We start from the raw sequence: 22,398 nt of genomic DNA on the forward strand, positions 1-22,398 counted from the left end.
CCCAGTGGCATTACATGCTTTGCCTACCACCCTCTCGGAAGGCATGTGCACTCTCTCCATTCAACATTCAGTTTCCTAGTAATCGGAGATCCCCCAATGGGAGGCAGTGATGTCTTTAAGGCCTTAAGGTCAAGGCGGAGCTTTGGACTTTGCTTGTGTGAGTAAGTACATACTTTTCTTTCTTTAAGGACGAGAATAGCAGCTCTCAGTATAGGAGTCGGTGAACTTCACTCTCTGGTCACAAGCCTATTGGTTTCTCAAATTATATTTATTTGTGCCATTAAGAAGAGTGATTTAGCAACGTTTCCGATGCTGTCTAGGTATAGTTATTCTTTTGCAGCAGAGACAAGAAATTGGAAGTCAGTCACCCATGTGAGAGGGAAGATGGAAGGAACCATGTCTCTGTGTTGTAGTAGCAGCTGAAGATGAATAAAGGGAGGCTCTAATTGCTGCGAGTGTGACAGTCGCTATGATGAGGGAACCAGTGTTTGGGAGTGAGCAGTGAAGCAGAGGAGGAGAGCATCTTGGGGATGATGGAGTGTACTTGAGGACAGTGGCTGCTGACTCATGCATTCTCCCCGGCTTCAGCCAGTGACTTGTCCTGGCCTTCAGCCTTTCTCCATTTCTAAACTTGGGGGTGCTCTGGGGAAGACTCAGTTCCTCTGACTCATATGTGATTGGAAGGGCTTAAGTTAGTTGAGTGGAATTTGCAAGAGCAGGTGCTGACATAGTTTAATGTGGGTGCCTCCTAGACAATAAAAACAGACCTTGTTTTTTCTCGGGAAGGTGCAGGAGTTTTAGCCAAGCAGATGAACGTGGTTTAGTGTGTGTGTGTGTGTGTGTGTGTGTGTGTGTGTGTGTGTAGATAGACATAACAGAATTCACCATTGTAACCATTTGTTGTGCAAATATCACTGCCATCCACCTCCAGAACTTTGTCATCTTCCCGAAGTAAAACTCTGTACCCAGTGTACAGCAGGATCCCCCAGGATCCATGGTTCTACTTGCTGTCTCAGTAAAATTGAGACAGAAATTCCATTCCAGGAGCCTCCCATCAGAGGAGTCATACAGTATTTGCCCTTTTGTGTCTGACTTCTTTTCTTGAGCATGTCTTCAGGGTTCATCCACGTCAGAGCATGTGTCAGAATTTCCTTCCTTTCGAAGGCCGAGGGGTACTCCTTTGAGTGTCTATACAACATTGTGTTCATCTGCTCATCTGTCATCTGCTCCCGTGAATGATACTGTGCACTTGGTGTACGCATATCCATTCAGGTCCCTGCTTTTAGTTCTTTTCTGCATATGCCCAGAGGTGCAAGCGAGCAAGGGAGGTTTTAGTGGCAAGTGGGGAGGGTCAAACAGTGGCGTGTCCCACTTGAGTGGTGGATGTGAGTGTTCAGGGAGCTGTGTGGAGAGCTTCAGCAGGTGCTCAGGTTGGCAGCGGGCAGGGAGCCGAAATGTAGAGACAAAGGCTGAGGGAGCTGAATGGGTGGCCCCTTTCTGCTGGGTTGCCAGGCCTATCCTCCTTCCCTCCCTCCTGTGGTTCCCCCACCTGGCCAAACCCCGTGACAGTAACACAGCCACTCCCTCAGCATCCTTGTGTCCCTGGCTGGTGCCTTAGAGGGAGAAACAAACGTTTTTCAGAGTTTTTAGGTATAACTGAGCCCCAGAAGCCATATCTAAAGACTACTTTGTTAGTAGTTACCAGGTCTTGTTTTCCCTTTGATGGCTTGTTTGTAATCCGAGAGAAATGACCCTCACATGTAAGATTGCCGACTGACTGCAGAATCTACGTTGCACTTCAGGTGATAAGGAACTTTTTTACTGGAAGCTTTTAAATCTAGTCAGGTACCATTATTCCCTGATGATAAAGTAGTTCTCCAGAGGCTATATTTAATTCTTTATAGAGCCATGCTGCTAAAATTATTGCTGACCTGGTATTTTCCTACTTCAGAGGGATACTTCATGCTTTGGGGGGCTTTGAAAGCATGTATTTCATTTTTGAAAGCGTGCATTTGTGGAGGTCGTCTTGTTTCTTGGGATTCAGGATGGAAACAAAGGGAAACACACACTCCAGTGAAGAGACCATATGTAGCCTACCAAGGCGCGATCTGGGTCTAGGCTCAGTACTCTGCATATTTTAAAATACAGTCTTAAAAGGCCTGCGTATCTTCCCCTCTGTTAAGTAGAGGCCCCGTGACCAAAACAATAACAATAACCAATATGAAAAGCCCATTCAAGTAACTTCTACCTGTGTGTTTGAAGCTTGACAAGTTTTTCAATCTGGCCAACCGATTTCTGCTTTAATATGGACCTCTGTTTATCTCCTCTACATTTCTAGTTATGTCAGGAGAATATATGTAATAAATGCTATAATAAACATATCAGAATTTTATAAATGTGTTTCCAAAGAGCACAGAGCCGATCACAGTTCCAGTTGTAATAGCAAACTCAATTTGGTATTAAAATAAAGCAGCCAGATTGGTAGGCAAGCTCACCTCTCCTCCAAGAAATTAGGAATGGTATTATCCATTAATTTCCACCCTGTGCAGCTGAATAATGCAGTTGACAGATGCTAATTTTCTTAAATTGTAGGCAGCAAATGATGCATGAATACAACAGCAACACACTTTTTAGAGGCTCTTGGTAGTCATCAGAAAGCGAATTTATATAAAGTTCGATGTAGTCACTATCAAGTATGGCACAATGTTAGTACCTTCTAATGACTGCCCTAAATCCATCTGTTGTCCTCTTTTTCCCTATTAACACTAATGGGGATCTAGGCAGGAATAAAAACCTCCCATGTGTTGTGCTAACAGACCATTCAATTTATAACATTCATGTGATTCCTAAGGATAAGACTCATGCAGGAATAATGACGTCTAAAATCTAACTGGTGACAGGATGATAAATATTTCATTGTATATGTGTGTGTTTCCTAATAGAATTATTTTTCCAGTGGCTTCACAAAAGTTTATTTCTTGCTCACCTTAGGATATATTGTGTCCTGGGTCGCTTTTTGTGTTTCTTACTTTTTTAAGCTGACATTACTGAAGGTCCACTGTATGATGTTTTTTCTTTAGGGGTATTCAGAACACCCCCTAAGTATACCCCTGTTTCACAGCTGGGGAAACTGAGACTTGGAGAAGCTCACGAAAAAGTGATGGAATCACTTGGAGGTCAGAGTTGGTGCTCAGGAAGTAGGCTGTAGAGACTACCGTAACATTACTGGCAGCTTTCATGGTTTCATGTCCTGTTGGGTTTGAAGAGCATATGGGGTAAATATACGGAGTAAATTGAAAAGCTTAGTTCAAACTGAATTCCAAAACGGGTCAATGATTGAACCTCAAAATGCCTCCTTTGGGTTAGGCTCTGTTGACATAATAAAAGAATCGAAGGCTGACGGAGAGTCTCTCCTTGACTAAACTCTAGCCGGTTTCCTCTGAGCCCTCCTTCTCAACCAGGCCTCGGACTTGGCCTGTAAAGACACAAACAAACACTGGCATAGGTTCTCACAGCTCAGGGCAACCTTCTTAGCATGACCCCAGTCCTCTTAAAGGGCCTGCCTGAGAAAAATGCTGTCAGAAATTTTTGTTTGGGCGAGTAAATAGGGACCCTGTGTCCCAGGCTCTGTGGGAGGGTAGGATCTGAATTTGGTGACTGCCAGCTGGCAGACAGAGCTGGCCTCATCGCAGTTACACTGCGTAACCCTGTATAATTTTTCACTTCCCTGACTCGACTGAGCCTCCACTGGCTCCCTGCCCTACTCCCTCCTTCTCTTATTAAAACACTCGTTACTGTGGACAAATTGAAGGTGAGTTCAGTTCACACTGAACTCTTTTTTTTTTTCCCCTGTTACAGTAGTTACTCCTGATTAAAATCTGTCCTTACCACTTGAGTGTCGCTCTTTGTTTTCCTTTGATAAGACACACATCAGGCCTGGTACACCAAGGTGAGACGTCCACATGGTACAGTAGCACATAAAATGTCCGGGGCAGTGGGAGGCAGAGTGACTTTGGAGGAGAGGATGCACAGGGGTCCTATAGCTGTGGTCTTTGCTTGCTTTCGAGTGCCCTGGGAGATCTGATGACACTGAAAGGTTGAGAGTGTGCTTTGGAGTATATGTGTGTATGTGTGTATGTGTGTGTGTGTGTGTGTGTGTGTGTGTGTGTGGCGGGGGGGTGGTGGTTCTGTTTGCTTGTGCCCTTCCCCAGTGTTTGTTCTGAGTCCGACATCCCCTCCAAAGTGGGGCTGGATTCCCTGAGCAGGATCCTAGCATATGAATTCCCTACACTGAGGATTTATTCAGGAACCATCCCTGTTTCCTTATGTGCCCGTGGGAGAACAGAATGCAGTCTTTCCCAGTATCCACTGCCATGACTTTCTTCTTCTTCTTTATTTTTTTTTAAGATTTTATTTATTTATTCATGAGAGACACACAGAAAGACAGGCTGAGACTTAGGCAGAGGGAGAAGCTGGCTCCCCTTGGGGAGCCTGATGTGGGACTTGATCCCAGGACTTTTTTCTGTTTTAAAAATACACTCCTAGGGAAACCTGGGTAACAAAAATAAAGATAACCTTAATGAAATTCAACTTAACTAGAATTAGTTAAAACTTTTAAATAAAATTTAAATCGTTATTAAGAGGCATCTCGGTGGCTCAGTGGTTGAGCATCTGCCGTTGGCTCAGGTCGTGACCCCAGGGTCCCGGGATCAAGTCCCACATCAGGTTCCCCGCAGGGAGCCTGCTTCTCCCTCTGCCTGTGTCTCTGCCTTTCTCTCTGTGTGTGTGTCTCATAAATAAAAGCTTTTTTAAAAAAGAAATTAATAGAGAATAATTTACTACAACCCATATATCTGCCAGCCAGCCTTAGCTAAACTTAATATTTGCCACATTCTTCAGATGTTTTAATATTAAATTTATTAAAACCACAAGTGACAACTTAATTCTTTAAACTTTTAAGTTCAACTCATAGACCCCCATTATTACCTGCAAACTATTCTTAAAATAATATTACAGCATTTTCTTCCCTGGACCTATTCCCCATTTTCTCTGCCAGAGATAACTCTAATTCTGAATTTGCTATTTATTCTTTTCACAAAGAAATACTAGTCTTTATTTAGTCTTTATTATGAAATACTTTTTCTTTATTTCCTTTGTGCTCCAAGAACACATTGCCCTATTTTGTTGCTAGGGTGGTGAAGTTGATATTGATGGAATGAAAAAGTTCTTCTGATAATGTGAAAAGTGATGGTGTATTGACTGTTTCCCTTGTCCCAGGTTGAGTGCGTTAAGTGCATTATCTCATTTAATCCCTTCTGCTACCATTTCCCATCTTTTTATAAAAGCCATTTTCCTTCTCCCTCTCCACCCTGCCTCCCCGTATATAATATTACCTAGCACACCATAGGGTTGTTAAGATATTGGAATTGCCTGGGATATAGTAAGGCCTTAGTGGATTTTTAGCTATTTATGCTATGCTACAAATGAAGTTTAAGAAAATTATCTGTTTAGTTTTATTCTTTTCACACTTGATCAAGTATTGATCAAATAGTGTAGTTTCACTGCATTTCAGGCAATAAACATTTATTGGGCACTTAGCAAGTGCCAGGCACTATGGCTGGTCCTGGGGATAAAGAAATAAATACCTGTTAACCTAAGGGAGGTTATACGGAGACAATCTAATAATTAATTTCTACTAAAAGAAAAAAGACTGATACATAAAATTATTTGGCCAACTGAAATGTTTGCCATCTGAGTTTTTCCATTGTTACATTAAATTCTTCAACTGTTTTTGTTTCTAAACTTAGTTTTCTTTCAAAGGAAGCATCTGGGGGCACCTGCATAGCTCAGCTGGTTGAGCTTCTGCCTTCAGCTCAGGTCATGATCCCAGGGTCCTGGAATTGAGCCCCCCGTGGGGCTCCCAGCTCAGTGGGGAGTCTGTTTCTCCCTCCCGCCCCAACTCATGCTCACTCACTCTCTCTCAAATAAATAAATAAATAAAATATTTTCAAAAAAATTAAATGAAGCATCAGGAGCACAACAGTGGTGAGGCCAGAGTAGATTTTCTCCACCATGCAAACCTTGGCATCACATAGCTTCTATGCCTTCTATCAGGTTTCTTTCTGAAATATGAATAAAGAAAATATAAAACATAAAATACAGAAAAAGAAATAGAAGAGATCAGAAGAAAAAAATCTGTGGATTCTGATCACTGGAGGTTGGTATGTTCTTAACAAATGATGTCCTTTAAAGACTTTATTTCTATGTTAAATCATTTCTTCATGTAATACTGATCTTAGTTTTCTTAAATGCAGTCTATGGTTTTCTTGTCTATCTTTATAGATGTCCTGCTTTTAGATCTAAAAGGAGGCAGATTGCGCAAAGCTCCTCTTAGTTCATCTTTTAGTTGATATTTTAAAATAAGGCAAGGAAAAAAATAAAAATATTTGACTTCAATTCTGTGACCTTTCCTGCATAAAAATCAACCTGAACGTTTTTGAGGTGGTGACCAGAATCAGAGGGTAATTATACTTGAATTTTTAGTGACAGAGCTTATGCTTCACTTAATTGGTATTTACTATATTTGTTTGTTTGGAAAAAGTCATAATCTCTTATGTGGGGTTGGGGGGACCAGGTGACAAAACTCAGTATGATCCCATTTTTGTAAGAAAATATAGGTTATGGAAGGAAAGCCCGGTATAGAATCGCTGAAATGTTGACAGTGGTTTCCTCTGATGTGATTATAGGTGACTTTATTCCTTTATATGTGGACATTTCCTACTTATGAGCCAAGAGGAACCAAACTCAAGTGAAAAAGATACTTAACATTTTTACTACTGTTATGGCTAAGTAGCTAACATTTACTGAGTGCTTTACTTAGAAAATTCTTTAATCCTTTCAACCATTCACACAGGCCCGTTCTCCCCATTTTAGAGACAAAAAAGCCAAGGCCGGGAGAGGCTGGCGAACTTCCTTTCCCATTGTCACCGAGGCAAGGTGAAGATCACAAAAGCAGATCTCATTTTCCCTATAGTCTATGCTTTCACTACATAATATGGCAAAAGAGCAATTTTGGCAGAATAAGTAATTGTTTCCTTTGCAATTAAAATAGAAATTTCTCAAAGCACTTGGATTAAAGCATTAGGCCTCTTCACACTGACAATGGCGGGAGCTGCAGCTCACTCCCGTACTTGGATAGTGCTAGTAGTTACCATGCACCCTGTTAGTAAATCAGTTAATATAGCCCAACAGTTATTAACCGGCAGGATATACTTGTTGCCTGAGGCAAGAGACTGAAGCTCTTTTATAAGGAACAGATCTGCTGGGGGAAATCCAGATGTTGCCTCTGCAGCAGGGCTCCAGCCACATGTGCTACAGTCCCTCCTGTTTCTGAGAGGTATGTGGCTGGATTCCCACCCCCCCACTCCCAGCCTTGCATGAGGTTCTCTGAGTTGCCTGCCATCTTTTCTCTGGGCCTGTGTGTGTTTTGTAGGGAAAGAAGAGCCCACTTGTTATTTAATCAGTCATTGGATATTTAATGAGCACCTACTATGGCCACTCATTGTGCCAGTATCAGTGTGAAGTACATAGACATCAAACATGGTTTCCACTGAGCTTCATTACTGGGTGAATATTCACGTCCATCCTAACTCCTTGATGTCAAGGAGCCTTATTTCCTGTGTTGGTAACTAGTTCAGTCCTTGTGCCGAGGAAGTAGTGGCATGCAAATTGGTTCACCTGTTTGACTATTAAAGCCATAACATATGTTACAGCTCAGGGTTGATGTGAGTTGCTCATTGAGCCTAGTCTGACACTGATGTCCTGATGATGCGGTGGGTATACCCTGTGGACATGGCTGGGTGGCCACCAGTTCTTTGGAGAGACAAGCTTTGAGAAGGAGGCACCAGCCCCATTCCACCTAGACAGAATTCCAGGTCTTCCTCTTGCTGGTCACAATCTCTACTTTGCTGACCCTTGGCTAGCTGACTTTGCGATCATTTTCCATGTCAGATACTGAAAGAGTCCCTCCGTAAGTGCACGTCTGCTTCAGTGATGCTGAGCATGCTCTGAGTACTGAGATGCGTCTCCAGCGAGTCCCTGTGCAGTAGGCAGTGGTAACGAGATACTTCAACCCACCCTGGCTGAAAGCTGCAGGCGCTGGAGCTGAAAACATGGAATTTGGGTTCACGTGGGCAGTCAGGGCAGAACTTGGGGCCGAATCCCTTGACCTGATTAGAGCACTATGCCTCTGGTTGCGAGTAATACATGAATGCAGGGAGGAGGACAAAAGAAGGGACTTGCTGTTGTCACTGATGTGCTGCACCGATGTGCTGCTCGCCACTTAACACTGTCTTCTCTTTCCCCCCCCGACAGGCCGGTACCTCCTTCCAAACCCGGTGGCAGGGCAGGCCTGGCCAGCTTCGGCGGAGACGTCCAACCTCGTGCGGATGCGCAGCCAGGCCCTGGGCCAGTCGGCGCCCTCGCTCACCGCCAGCCTGGTGAGTGTCCTCTGCTTTCGTGCACGGGGCATCCCCGTGCTCTTATCTCCCCACCGCCCTGGGGACTGGTTTAAGCTTCCTGAGTTTACCTGGATTTGAACTTAACCCATGTTTAACATTATTACGCAGTGCGAAACTTTTTGCCTGGAGTGTGCTGAGCGTTTCCAAGCCCCCTCCCCACGGCCCCAGCCTGGCCTGTAGAGTGTGGGTCGACTTGACTGTCTCCTCTCTTCCCACAAAAGAGATGAAAGTCTTTCTGACCTTCCTTTTTCCTTAAATACTTTGTTTGCAAATAATTTCAGACTTGCCAAAAAGTTGGAAGAATATGAAAAATAAGTAGAACAAGGTTGATCCTCACCTTCATCCAGCTATTTCTTGCCGAATTTGCTTTTTCTCTCTCCGTGGATATATGCTGATGTAGATATAAGCATATGTGTGTATTCGTATATATGTGCACACACTCAGATAAGGGCTTGAACTATTTAAGAGTACACTGTGTATGTCCTGGCTGTTTGTTATCATGGTTATAGACGTTGGTACATTTGTGGCTACTACAAGCCTTTTATCTATTCTTCAGTCTGTATTTCATTTTTATCAATTGGGTCCATCGTATCCTGTGTGGCATTTTTCCTCCAGTGTAGGATTGAGTCTGGGGTCATATATTGCATTTAATTGTCATCTCTATTTAGTCTCTGTTAATCTCAAATTTTTCTACAGCCTTCTTTTGCCTTTTATGACATAGACATATCTGAAGACTATCCTTCCTCTCCTAGTTTGTAAAGATGGATTGTTTCTCCTATTATCCATGCCTGATGTGTCTGATATTTCCTCTTGGTTCCAGGCCAGAATTGGGATTGGATGGTGATGTGTCCTCTCAGGGCTTGCCTTCTGTAGGCCCATCGTGTCCACCCACCCCTCGTCGTGTTGTTAATTCCCCCTTCCTCCCGCCCCCCAATCATGGTGTTGATTTCTCCATTGTAGTAAGACTTTTAATCCTATAATCAGTAAGCATTCTGTGGGGAGATAAATTTCAGGCCATGTGAATATATTTCTTGTCATCAGAAATATCCCCCAGATTTCTCATCCACTGGAGATTCTTGCCTGGATGCTTCTTTTTTGTGGAACTTGAAACTGGTCATTATTCTAACACCAGGACTCCAGCCACGTTTACCAGTTGTCTGTCAGTTGGCATCCATATTTGTGTATTTGTTCACAGCTTGGAGTCCTGCTTTCCTTTTTCACTTTTTTCCAGTGTTTATCTTTATTTTTACCCATAATGCTTCCTAGAATTTTGTTTTCTCTTGGGTCTTTTAACTTCTCTCCTTCAATCTTTGGCACAGACTAGAGTTCTCTACAAGTTACTTTTGTATTGGTGGTAAGGTTGTATGATTTGGTAACAGATTTTTAAATATCTTTTACTGATGGTGATGCAAATAATTTATCAGTGCATTATGGTGCCTTATACTTTTATGCGTTAGTAATAAATTAAGTCGGATGTTTGAGACTCATTCAATGCAGAGAGATTTGACTTAGGTCGAGACTCTAGTCTTACTTTTGCCATTAGGTAGCTGTATAAACTTGGGAAAATCACTTAGTTTCTCATATTTTATCAACTCAGCTGCACCTGCTAGATGAAAAGAGGTATTTAAGCAGCCTCTGGAAACCAACTTTGGAATTCCCTGATTCTACTTCTAGAATAATAAAGATTGTGAATGTAGTGAATAATTATCCCTAAAAAAGTTTCTCTCAGAATATTTTATGACTTCAAAATTGACTATAGTCTTTAAACCTAAGTTCATCTTTTTCCTCTCATGAAAATTTTAGGACTTATATTTAAAGGTACAGTTAATATGATGGTAGTTCGCATCTGCCATCATCCTATCCCCAAGGTCAGTGTTAATTTTTCTTCTTGGGGAATTTCATTAAAAGCTTATTTTATTGAAAGCATTTACTTTTTAAGGAAAGAGAAAAGTGCCTCACAATTAATGATTTTTTTTTTAAACAACAGTGCTTTTTCTGGGTCACTGCAATATTACTCTTAGTAATTACTCAGTATTACTCAGATAGTAATACTGTATCTTATGTAATACAGGTGGTCTCATACTCAGAAATGGAAATTGATTCATTCATTTGTAAAACACATATCAGGTGACCTAAGATACTTGGGAATAAGATAAAAAGATAAGGAGAATTATTAATAGAAAACACAAAAACTACTTCTCCAAGTACATCTGAAATGAAATTCTTACCGAAGAGTCATGAAATCATTAGCTCTTCAGTCCTGTGAGTTTTTATACTGTTGGCTTGAGCGCAAAGCTGGGGAAAGTGCTAGGATCCCATAGGCAGCAAACTTAAAATAGTACCTGGCACATAACAGGTCTCAAATGTTAGTAGTATTGATGCTTCTGTTAGTGACGTATTTTGGGCATGGTTGGGTACAGAAGCCAGAGCGTGGTTAGCCATTCTCTTGACAGTGAAGGTTTAAAATGTAACCCTCATCTTATCTTTCCTCCAGAGGCTTCATTACTTCCTGTGGGTGGGGTAAGGGAAACTATTTGCAGCCTCTTTAACCGAGTCTTCTCCCCCTGCCCCTTTCCCTCCTGTTCTCTCCTGGTCAGAGCAGCAGCAGCTGGAGGGGAGCCTCTAGGCAGAGTGCCATCTTGATTTCCTCCTTATTCTGCTCTTGGCCCAGCTTTCTGGGCCATATCGCTGTTTTTCACTCTGTCACTCAGTGTGGGCTAATGCCTTTTTCTACTTGTGGTACCCTTTGCACACCAGGAATCTGTTTCCTATGTCTTGGATTGGATTACATCTAAATTATCTTGTGGATGAAAATTCATTATCTCTCTAATGATAGAGAAGGATGGTTGAGAGGTGGAAATTTCCACTTATTAGAACTTTCTACATTTCCTTCTAAACAAGGGATGTGTCACATGGTTCACTGAACAACAGAACGGGCTTCATTCTGACCCTGTCTCCAGGCCACTGTTCTCAACCCCATTGCCCCTGGCCTAGAGCTGTAAGTCACCTCTCCTCCTGTGTTTGTCATGGTGCCCCTTAGTTTTACCTGCTAGACTGCAAGCTCCTTGAGGGCAGAGTTCCTGTCTGCTCTGACTTGATGCTCCTCACTGCTCCTGGCACAACTCCTTGCACGTAGGAGGCATTCAATAAATATGGTTCATGGAACGAAAAATTATTCCTGCAGCGTGACGGATTACTCTAGCTGCAAGGCGAGAGTGATGGTGTGGTTCTGGGTGCTGTAATGGGTGGCTAATAAGACGATCCATCTAAAACTCTTTGTTCTTGCTCTGTGTGCATCTTATGTTGGCGATTAGCCGTGAAGTCCGTGTAATGGGCCAAATCCCACGTAGTTCCACATCGGCCGCTCAAAAAATACGCTGACAATGTAGTGAAGAGAGAGGATGACTGTCCACATTCAAGGGAATTTGGTTACTATGCTCATAAGCCGTCAGGATGTAGTCACGTTGATTTAAACATTTGTTGGCTCACGGAACAAGCCAGTTGAAGTGGTATGTGTCCTCAAGTGTGGAAAAATAGGAAAAACAGGAAGCATCGGAGTGTCCCAATGACAGCATCACACTTGATAAAAGCGCGTTTCCTGTTCTACTCACCAACAGACACTTCAGAGAAGTACAGACTCCCAGCCTCAGAGCTGTTCTTAGGTTAGTAAGGTAGAAATGAAGGCCTCCTGGTTTGGTAGGTCTGAATCTTAGTAAATGCATAACCCATAGTGATGTAAATGCCATAGGCAAACTGGAGGGTAATGCTAACCACCTTCTCAAGGAGGAGATTAATTCCTCGCCTGAAGTATCTAGTTTTCCATGGCAATGCTAAATGTAGTCGTGCTCCCTCTCCCAGACACGTTGGGCATTTCAGATAAATGGCATGTTGCCAATTCATCCTAAGTAGCCTGGTAGCTAGCAGAATCCGTGCTCAGCCAGTGTCCGCCTGCTGGGACACCAGCCGGGAGTGCTGATGAAGTGTCAGATGTATACTTCATATACATTAATCTGAAGAGGGGAAAACTCATTTCTCCATTTGCTGCTTCCATCTTTCTGTCCCTCCCCACACACAGGGGTAGTTTGTCAAAGAAGTCAGAGTTGTCAGAAGCAGGGGGATTTATACAGATGCTGCTTTCTGGCAAGAAAGATGGAAATTTCAAGAGACAAAAAGCAGGACCAGTGGTAACTTATTTTTCTGTAGGAAAATAAGGTGGTAAGGCTTGATGATTAAAGTTTAAAAATAGTATGTGTGGCCATCATTTGAAATCCTCACTTCTTTTGTATTTAGGAGTAATGGATGGATGGCAGAAAAACAATGAAAACTAGTTTACAGTGTTTTTCTCCAATTTTCTCTTTGATTTGAATTGTGAGCTTCATCTACTTGGTGGGTCAGAACCTCCCCATGTCACCTTTCTTTCTTCCCCCCCCCCCTTTTTTTTTAAGATTGATTGATTGAAGGGAGAGAGAGTGCACAAAGCTAGTGTGAGAGAACATGAGTGGGTGGGGAGTGGCAGGGGAAGAGGGAGATGCGGGGTCCCTGCTGAGCAGAGATGTGGGACTCAATCCCAGGACCCTAGCATCATGACCTGAGTCAAAGGCAGATGCTTAACTGACTGAGCCACCTGGACGCCTTTCACATTTTTTCTTGTTGAGGTGTTCCTTTACCATCTAGTTTGAAACTGCTCCCCACATTGCATGCCATACATTTTCTCCATAGTTTTATCCCCTTTCAGGATACCACACAATTTAGTTCATTAGCTTATCTATTAACTACTCTAATGAAAAATTCATGACAGTAGAGAGAGTTTTTCTGTTTTCCCAGGGCCTGGAATAGTGCTGACACATAGTAGGTGCCCATTGAAGACTTGACGCGGGCATAAGCGAATATTACTTCCTTTCTATACATTTTTAGGACCCTACAATAGACTCTTGTTTATTTTTGCTTTCTTATTTTTAATCTGTGGTTAATGTTTTAGGGTTTAGCCTAATGAAGAAGCTAATCTTCAAGCCAGAGAGCAATTCACTATGGAAACTATATTCAGGAGGTAAACTATAGTGGTTAAGATGGACAGAGGGAATGAGGGGGAGAGCAAAGTGTTCAAGAGATCGGCTCCACTCTCTAGTGCCTTACTAGCTGTGTAGACCTTGGTTTATTCATCTGTGAAGAAGGGTAGTGGTTGTAGCAACCTCGTAAGGTTATTGTGAGGATCACATGAGCCAACTCACGGGCATTCCTTTGCCCAGTGCCTGTCTCTTAGGAAATGCCAGTGTTGATGTACCTGATGTTTATCAGAACAATGTTTCCTTGAGATTGTCAGGCTCAGTGGAGGTGGTATTATTAGAAGGAAGAGAAATGAGCCCTTTTTTAGATCACCTGCTAAGAGCAGTAGTATAACCTTTTTGTCCTTCTTCTGTGATGGTGAACTAGCTTGCTTCTTGCTTCCTCATTTTGACTCATTACTCACCAACCTGACAAACTGGAAGATACTTTCTAGAAGAGCTAGCATTTTTGAAGGGGGGGGGGCAGTGCTTTCAAGTAATGTTTTTCAACTTTTAATATGGGGTTCAGTGGTGTAATTTTATATTTTTTCTGTGGCCCTCTTTTGACATAGTATCCATTTCTTTTAATGAAAAAATTATGTTTCATGATGTACAATAAATATTAAGACCAAACTATTTAAACTGTAATATATTCAAAGAGCCTTGATGAATATTCATCTTTTCCATTTGCACAAATGCATTATATGAAGAGTCAGGGAAAATTCACTAAACATATGCAAAAGTGCATTTTTCCTTTTTAATTCATTCAGAATGCACTGGCATAATGTCAGCATTTATTTAGGGTACAGACTTTATTTGCAGTCATTTAATATTATATCAATACTTCATTAGCCTTATAGCTCAAAAACAAAAACCTGAGCTGAAGTCCAATTAGTTAACTCTGAGAGAGTGTCTGTTAAATATTGATGTAGGGACCATTTGAATGCCCTTGGATAAATTGCTTAACCAGAGTTGTAGAGTACAACTATGAGTTCGCATTCTCCTTAGCCTCTGTGACTCAATTTAAAGACTCGTGTGATATTCCAGTGTGTGGATTTCTCAAAATGTTTCCCTTTAGGTTATTTCCAAGTTTTTCCTATTGCACATAATGGTGATGAGCAGGCTTTTAATAACTCCTTGTTCACCTCTAGTTACGTGTTCAGGGTAACTTCTTGGAGTAGAATCATGGTGGCAAAGGATAGGAGCACTCTGGGAGTTCTCCATACTTCTGCTTAACCCTTGTTTCTATGAACGCTGTTCAGATTCATACATTCATGTATTGAGAAAGTGCATCTCACTATGCCCTGGCCAACGGTCAATATTGTCTTCTTAAAAATAAACAAAAGCTTTGCTAGTTTATTACATGAAATATAATTACTCTTCTAAATTTGTTAGATTTTTAGTGAAGTTGATAAGGTTCTTGGACGTGTTGAACTCTTACACCTAAGCCTCTGGATAAAGCAAATAGGAAGTTAGGGTTATCCATGCTGCTTTCTGCAACTTCTTCCTTCCATTCCCTAAATCAGCTTACCATGCCAACTGTTGGTAACCTGTGTTGCTCTTGGGATATAAGAACTCCTGAGTGTGATTACAGTGTTTGTGGCTGAAGGCATTATTCCTTAGTTCAGAATTTTTTTCATCTGGAAAGTAGTAATCTCAATTGTGAAATAGTGCCTTCAGCTGTGGACATTATAATCAGAGTCTCAAGAGTGCTTGTACTCCAGGAGTAATACATCTCCTAGTTATTACCCTCTGAGCTAGGTTCTGTTTATAGTGAAGGGATGAATTTTCATAACTCAGTGCTGAAATAGCCATAGGGAGCCCTGGGCAGATTATTATAGGTCAGGCCTAATCCATGAAGATAAATCTCATTATAGGCTCACCTGGGCCCATCCATGGGGTGTAGCTGGTTTAACATGAGTCTGTAAATCAGAGATCAGATTAAAAACAAACTGTAAAATCCTTGTCATAATCCCAACTACGGCCTCTGTGAAGAGAGATTCTAAATGTGCCTCCTTACCCTAAACATGCTTGGGTGCCATGAGAATAATTAGCAGAAAAACATAGGTTGAGTTCATTGTGATTCAGTCTGTTAACGAGTGAAAAGCTACCTATTTGGCAGGTGTGTGTATGTGTGTGTATGTGTGTGGGGGGGGTTCTAAAATGAAATTGCAGCCAGAAGTAGTCACTTAAAATTTCCCCTCTCAGTTTTCTGTTCCTTACATTTGCAAAGATTAAAAAATAGTCTTTATCTTCCTTATGTATTGCTGTTCCTGGGAAAGATGGGATGCCTGCTAAAGTGGCTCTCCGTATGGGTATGCCTGCAGAGACTGGGTCACGTATGGACTGGATGTTATCAAAGGCATGTGAGTGTCAGTTGGATGAATGGTGACCATAAATATCTTGGGGGATTTAAAGAATAGAAATGTGTGCCCTGTTTTAATTACAAATGAACTTAAAGCACTAATACCACATATATGTAAATATATTAGTGTGTGTGTATGTTAAAGCTTAGGTTTCACTTATTACCCTCTTAACCCAACCTGTATGCCTATTTGGGAGCTGGTCGACCTGTTCACCAAGCTTAATGAGATGATCCAGGGAATGCCAAGTCCTGGCACCTCAGCTATCTGACTCCCCACTGTATTTCTTAGCACCACAGGCACTGCCTGATACATATTTAAGACTTAGATAATGGTTGTTTAGTAATAGATGTTTAGGAGGTCTTAATTAAAAGACCCTTGAGTTTTCTGAAGCTCTCGTCCTTCTGCTTCCTGGAACCCAGACTAGTTGAATTGCTAGACTCTCAAAGATTTGATTGGCTTTTGCGTCTGGGGAGGTGATCAACATAAAGGTGGTAAAGCAGTTTCAGCTGCCATCATGGAAGTGTTCCCTGGTGCACTAGTGCACAAGTGCCACTCTCGTGGACTCCTGGTGTGACCCTGCTTGTCCTTTTGCTCCCCGGGTAAAATATAAGCACTCGATTACTTGCTGTCTCATTGTCAGAAGGGTACTGCAACCCTGGAAAAACCAACAAGCCCATAGTAATCAGACAGTGGTTTGTGGGAGGGAGGGTATTGGGATGGAACATTTCCTTTCTTGGAAAAAAATGAAAAATTATCATTTTACTTCATAGGCTTCTTGGGAAACTTTTGGTTTTTGTGGTTCTGGAAAAGCCTGCATGTTTTGATGCTTTTCCTACTGTATTTTTCTAGATATACTTTCATGGTTAGTCGAATGAGTGATATTGGTGAGTACATTTATTTAATTGGCACCTGAAGTATCATTCTCCCATTGGATTCTGAATCGTTTATCAGTTAATTAACCATCAATGGAATTCTTATTGCACAATTGGTATTAAAACCTATATGAAAAAAAGTAGAAGGAAAGCTTCCAAACACATTCTACAAGGCCAACATTGTCCTGCTACCAAAACTAGGCAAAGACACTACAGAAAAATAAAACTATAGGCCAGTATCACTGATGAACATAGATGTAAAAACCCTCAAAAAAAGAGCAAACCACATTCAGCAATACATTAAAAGGATTAATTCCTGGGATGCAAGAGTGGTTGAATATTTGCCAATTACCATGATAAATCACATCAGCAAAACAAAGGATAAAAATTACATGATCATCTCAACACAGGCAGAAAAAGCATTTGACACATTTTAGCATCTGTTTCTGATAAAAACTTCCAATAAAGTGGGTTTAGAAGGAACATATATAATTCAACATAATAAAGACCATATATGAAAAACCCATGGTTTACATCATGCTCAATGGTGAAAAAACTGACAGCTTTTCCTATGAGGTCAAGAACAAGATAAGGATGTCTACTCTCACTACTTTTATTCAACATGGTACCAGAAGTCTTAGCTGCAACCATCAGAAAGGAAAAAGAAATGAGTCATCCATATTGCTAAGGAAGAAGTTAAACTAGCACATCTGCAGATGACATGATAATTTACATAGAAAACTAAAGACCACCAAAAAACTGTTAGAAGAAGTAAATGAATTCAGTAAAGTTGCAGGATACAAAATTAATACCCAGATTTTGGTAGCATTTTTATATACTAAAAACAAAGCAGAAAGGGGAATTAAGAAAGCATCATTTACAATTGCATCAAGAAGAACAAAATACCTAGGAACAAACTTAGCCAAAGAGATAAAAACTATAAATCACTGATGAAAAGAAGTTGAGGGCAATGTAAACAAATGGAAAGCTACTTCATGGATTGGAAGAATTAATATTGTTAAAATCTGTGTACTCCTCAAAGTAATCTACAGAGTGTATGCAATCCCTATCAAGACACCAATAGCTTTTTTTTTTTTTTTAGCAGAACTAGAGCAAATCATACTGTAATGTTTGTATTTAACCACAGAACACCTCAAATAACCAACACAATCTTGAGAAGGAAGAACAAAGCTGGAGGTGTCATGATTCCAGATTTCAAGATACACTACAAAACAGTCTGGTACCAGAACACAATGGAACACATAGATGAACTGAGTAGAAAGCACAGAAATAAACCCATGCTTACATAGTCAATTGATTTAAGACAAAAGAGGCAAGAATATATAATGGGGAAAAGACCATCTCTTCAACAAATGGTGCTAGGAAAAGTGGACAGCTACATGCCAAGGAATATAACTGGATCATTTCTTTACACCATACCCAAAAATAAACTCAAAATGGATTAAAGACCTAAATGTAAGACCCCAAACCATAAAAATTCCAGAAGAGAACATAGGTAGTAATGTCTCTGACATCAGTTGTAGTAAGTTTTCTAGATAGGTCTCCTGAGGCAAGGAAACAAAAGCAAAAATAGACCCTTGATACTACATCAAAATAAAAAGCTTTGTTTATAAAGTGAAGGAAACCATCAACAAAACAAACCAACCTTTTGAATGGGAAAAGATATTGCCAAATGATATATCCAATAAAGGGCTAATATCCAAAATACCTAAAGAACTTAACACCAAGAAAGCAAATAATGTTATTAAAAACGGGCAGAGGACCCGAGTAGACATTTTTTCCAAAGAAGAGATGTACAGATGGCTCACAGACACGTGAAAACATGCTCAAGATCATCACACATCATCAGGGAAATGCAAACCAAAACTATAATGAGAGATCACCTCACACCTGACAGAATGGCTAAGAAATAATAAAGCATTGGTGATGACGGGGACAAAAAGGAGCCTTCGCGCACTGTTGGTGGGAATACAAATGGTGCAGCCAGTGTGGAAAGTGGTATGGATGTTCCTCAAAAAATTACTAATAGAACTACTATATGATCCAGTAATTCCAGTACTGTTATTTATCCAAGGAAGATGAAAACGCTAAATCCAAAAGATACATGACACCCCTATATTTATTACAATGTCAGAAATGTCAGAAAGGGAGACAGAACATAAAGACTCCTAACTCTGGGAAATGAACTAAGGGTGGTGGAAGGGGAGGAGGGTGGAGGGAGGGTGAATGGGTGACGGGCACTGAGGGGGGCACTTGACAGGATGAGCACTGGGTGTTATTCTGTATGTTGGCAAATTGAACACCAATAAAAAATAAATTTATTATTAAAAACAGATACATGGCACCCCTATATTTATTACAGTAGCCAAGATCCAGAAGCAACACCCCATTCCATCATGGAATATTACTCAGCCATAAAGGGTGAGTTCTTCCCATTGGTGACAGTGTGGATGGACCTGGAGGGGTATTATGCAAAGTGAAATAGTCATTTGTGAAATCTAAAAAAAACAAAAAAACAAAAAACAAAAAAAACCCAGAACAAATGTATAAACAAACAGAAAGCAGAATGAGATCTATAAATTGAAGTGATGCATTCCAGAGGGAAGGGGGTTGGGGGAGACGGGCAACCTGGGTGAAGGGGAGTGGGAGATACAGGCTTCCTGTTAAGGAATGAGAGTCATGGGAATAAAAGGCACAACATAGGGAATATAGTTGATAATAGGGTATTAGTGCTCTGTGGTGCCGGATGGGCACTGCATTTGTGGTGAGCGTAGCTGAGAAGTTGAATCACTGTGTCACATACCTGAAGCTAACATAACATTGTGTGTCAGCTGTACTCAAGACAATTTTTAAAAACCTTACATGAAAAAGATGTGACACAAAGTCTTTTTTTTTTTTTTTTAAAGAAGCTTCAAAGCTGGCCGAAATGAGACTTGTGAAACCTCAGAGAGCACAGTAGCAGGAAATAATGTGTTGAATAGTGTGCAGCTGTGAGAATTTATAGATCTAGAAGGAGGATGTTGGGCTCCGGGTCTCTGGCAAGTATCAAGATGCCGTGGAGTTACAGAGTGGAACGGGGCAGGGGTGGTAGATGAAAGTGGATGGTGTGCTCTGAGTAGTGTTGGCTTTTTTGTAGTATGTTTCTAGAACAGTCATGGAAGGCAGAGGAGCACATGAGAACCCAGAGGCTCACGGCTCTCAGTGACGGAATGGTTTTTGGTTTAATGTGAATCCTGGAAGACTACCACCATCTATCTGTTTGCAGGAAGAACGTCCTTTTTACTTAGGAGGTGTCCCAGATGCAGTCTGTTATCTGCAGGGATTTTAGCCAAAAGGAACTAAGTCTTCATTTTTGTTGGATTCGTGGCTAGATGGCAATAACGGCGTACTGAGTTACAGCTTTTCCTTGTGAACTGATACCGTTAATTTGTTTTTAAGTGAAGAATGGATCATGTGCAATTTCAACTCAGCTGTTTGTGATCTACTAAAACATCCATTCCGTGGACAGATTCATGTGATGGAAGGCCATGAGTTTTTCATCCTTAAGGGTCTCTGTGCATATTTCTTCTTTTTGGCTGTCTGTACTGAAGCCCATGTACATTCTCTTCCAGGAAGCCGCCCTTGACATCTCGACCCAGCCTAGTCTCCTTTCAGTTACGCACATCTGAACCAAAAGCATTTGTCACATAGGACTGTGAGCCTCTCTTTGCTTGCCCTCCTCTCCTTCCCTCTTCATCCCCAAGTGGTCTCATTGCCTTAAAAGGGCCAGGATAATGATCTGTAGCTGATAAAGATGTGGGCCTAGAATAGTTCATGGAATGGGCTCTCAGAAATAACCCGAAATGAAATATGAGCTTATATCAGGTGTGCCCGTAGAACGTCCGTGAGCCTTGTTTCTGAAAATGAATTCTGGAGTTGGAGAGTTTTATGGATGGAACAGACCCTGGGTCACCCCGCTCCCCTTCTTCCCTAGAGAGATTGTACACTACAGTGGCCTTTATCTAAATTGTGTTCTTTTTTTAAATTATTTTTTACAAGCCCTTGATTTAGAATTTAATTACTGTAGGCAGTTTAATGGTTAAGAGCATGAGCTCAAGGCCAGGCTGCCTACGTTGGAATGTGGACTTTACTACTTAATAGTTGTGTCCCCTTGACCAAGGAGCATAACCTTCCTGTGACTCTGAAAAATGGGAATATTAATGGGATCTGTCCTAGGTGGTTGTTACTGGAATCAAGGAGCACATTGGAAGAGCGCAGTAATGTTAACTGCTACTGTCTTGTTCGAGAGTAGTAAATTAATGGATTTACTAAACCAGGGAATGTAAGTTTTATTATTGAATGCTTATCTCAAGTCTCTGATTTGAAGAAGTGATGGAACTGGCCTGGTAAAGATAAGTTTGTCTCTGATTTTTTTTCAGATGACTTGCAGATCTACTCCATTTTCTCTAGGATCATTTGTAGTACATGAAGGTCGTTTGAAATAAAAAGACGAAGTGTAAATTGGCATTATCTTTTTTAAAAAAAATATTTATTTTAGTGAGACAGTGTGCATGTGTGAGTGAGTAGGGGGCAGGGGCAGAGGGAGAAGCAGACTCCCCGCCTAGCAGGGAGCCTGACGTGGGACTCGATCCCAGGACCCCGGGATCATGATCTGAGCTGAAGAGAACCGCTTAACCGACTGAGCCACCCAGGCGCCCCTGAGTTAACATTTTGTATCCCACTTACCACAGTGCCTTTGCATCTGGACCTTTCACGTACCAACATCTGTTTTGAGGTAATGCCAGTTTGGCCATCACTTTTTGCCATGGCCAAATTTTGCTGTCATTTATGCAGCTGTATCATCGAGGATGCCTGTTGGGCTTGGACACCAATGGGCTCGCTTGATCAGCGAGGCATTTTTGAACGTGCATCCCTACTGTGTGAATATATTTTAGAATAACGTGTACTTGAGGTGGTATTAAAATAAATAATTTAATAGACCTGTGCATCTACTAGGAAGCTGTGAGAACATTTACTGTGGGGTTTTAGTAGGGTCTGGAGGCAGCAACCTTTGCCAGCTTTAACCAGTTAGCTGCCAGGCCACGGAGAAGTTGAGGGAGTCCCGGAGGTCAGCGATGGGTGACTCGAAGTGTACGCAGAATGCTTGAGGCAGCAGCTGTTTGCCAACCTCTAAGGAAGTATGTTGGCCATCAGAACTGGGGCGTAGGGGCTGAGCATCCTCCTGAATATCAATTTAGGAAATGTACTGCAACCACCAGCAACAAACCAACAAGACTACTGACTACTCTAATATTTTACTAATGTATTCTAATATTGTTTCCTCAAACTCCATTTGATTACACGTACCCCTGGGGTGTCCATATTCTTCCATATTCAAGGTTGTGGAATCTTGAAATAAACTATGGGGTCTCCCTTCTAAACCTGCTGGTGTAGGGTTTTATTGGTAAAAGGATGTTTTGATTATTCAGGGAGGCTGCTTTTTCCTGTCTGGGAAGGGTTTATTTTATTTTACTTGTAAGTGGAAGGAGTAGCAGATCTTTGCTACACATGTCATTAACTGCCACTAAATTGACACAAA

At 41.4% G+C, this 22,398-nt stretch overlaps 1 protein-coding gene across 1 annotated transcript in view; it reads left to right on the forward strand.

Annotated features, from left to right (window-relative positions):
* MAST4 (microtubule associated serine/threonine kinase family member 4) overlaps window positions 1-22,398 on the forward strand; it is a 538,813-nt gene that overhangs the window by 158,671 nt on the left and 357,744 nt on the right. Inside the window, 1 exon segment of the mRNA XM_041765742.1 lies at window positions 8,374-8,498. Within this exon segment, the coding sequence (XP_041621676.1) occupies window positions 8,374-8,498 (125 nt within the window).

The sequence above is a fragment of the Vulpes lagopus genome, chromosome 8, assembly GCF_018345385.1.
Source record: "Vulpes lagopus strain Blue_001 chromosome 8, ASM1834538v1, whole genome shotgun sequence".
Taxonomy (NCBI): Eukaryota; Metazoa; Chordata; class Mammalia; order Carnivora; family Canidae; genus Vulpes; species Vulpes lagopus.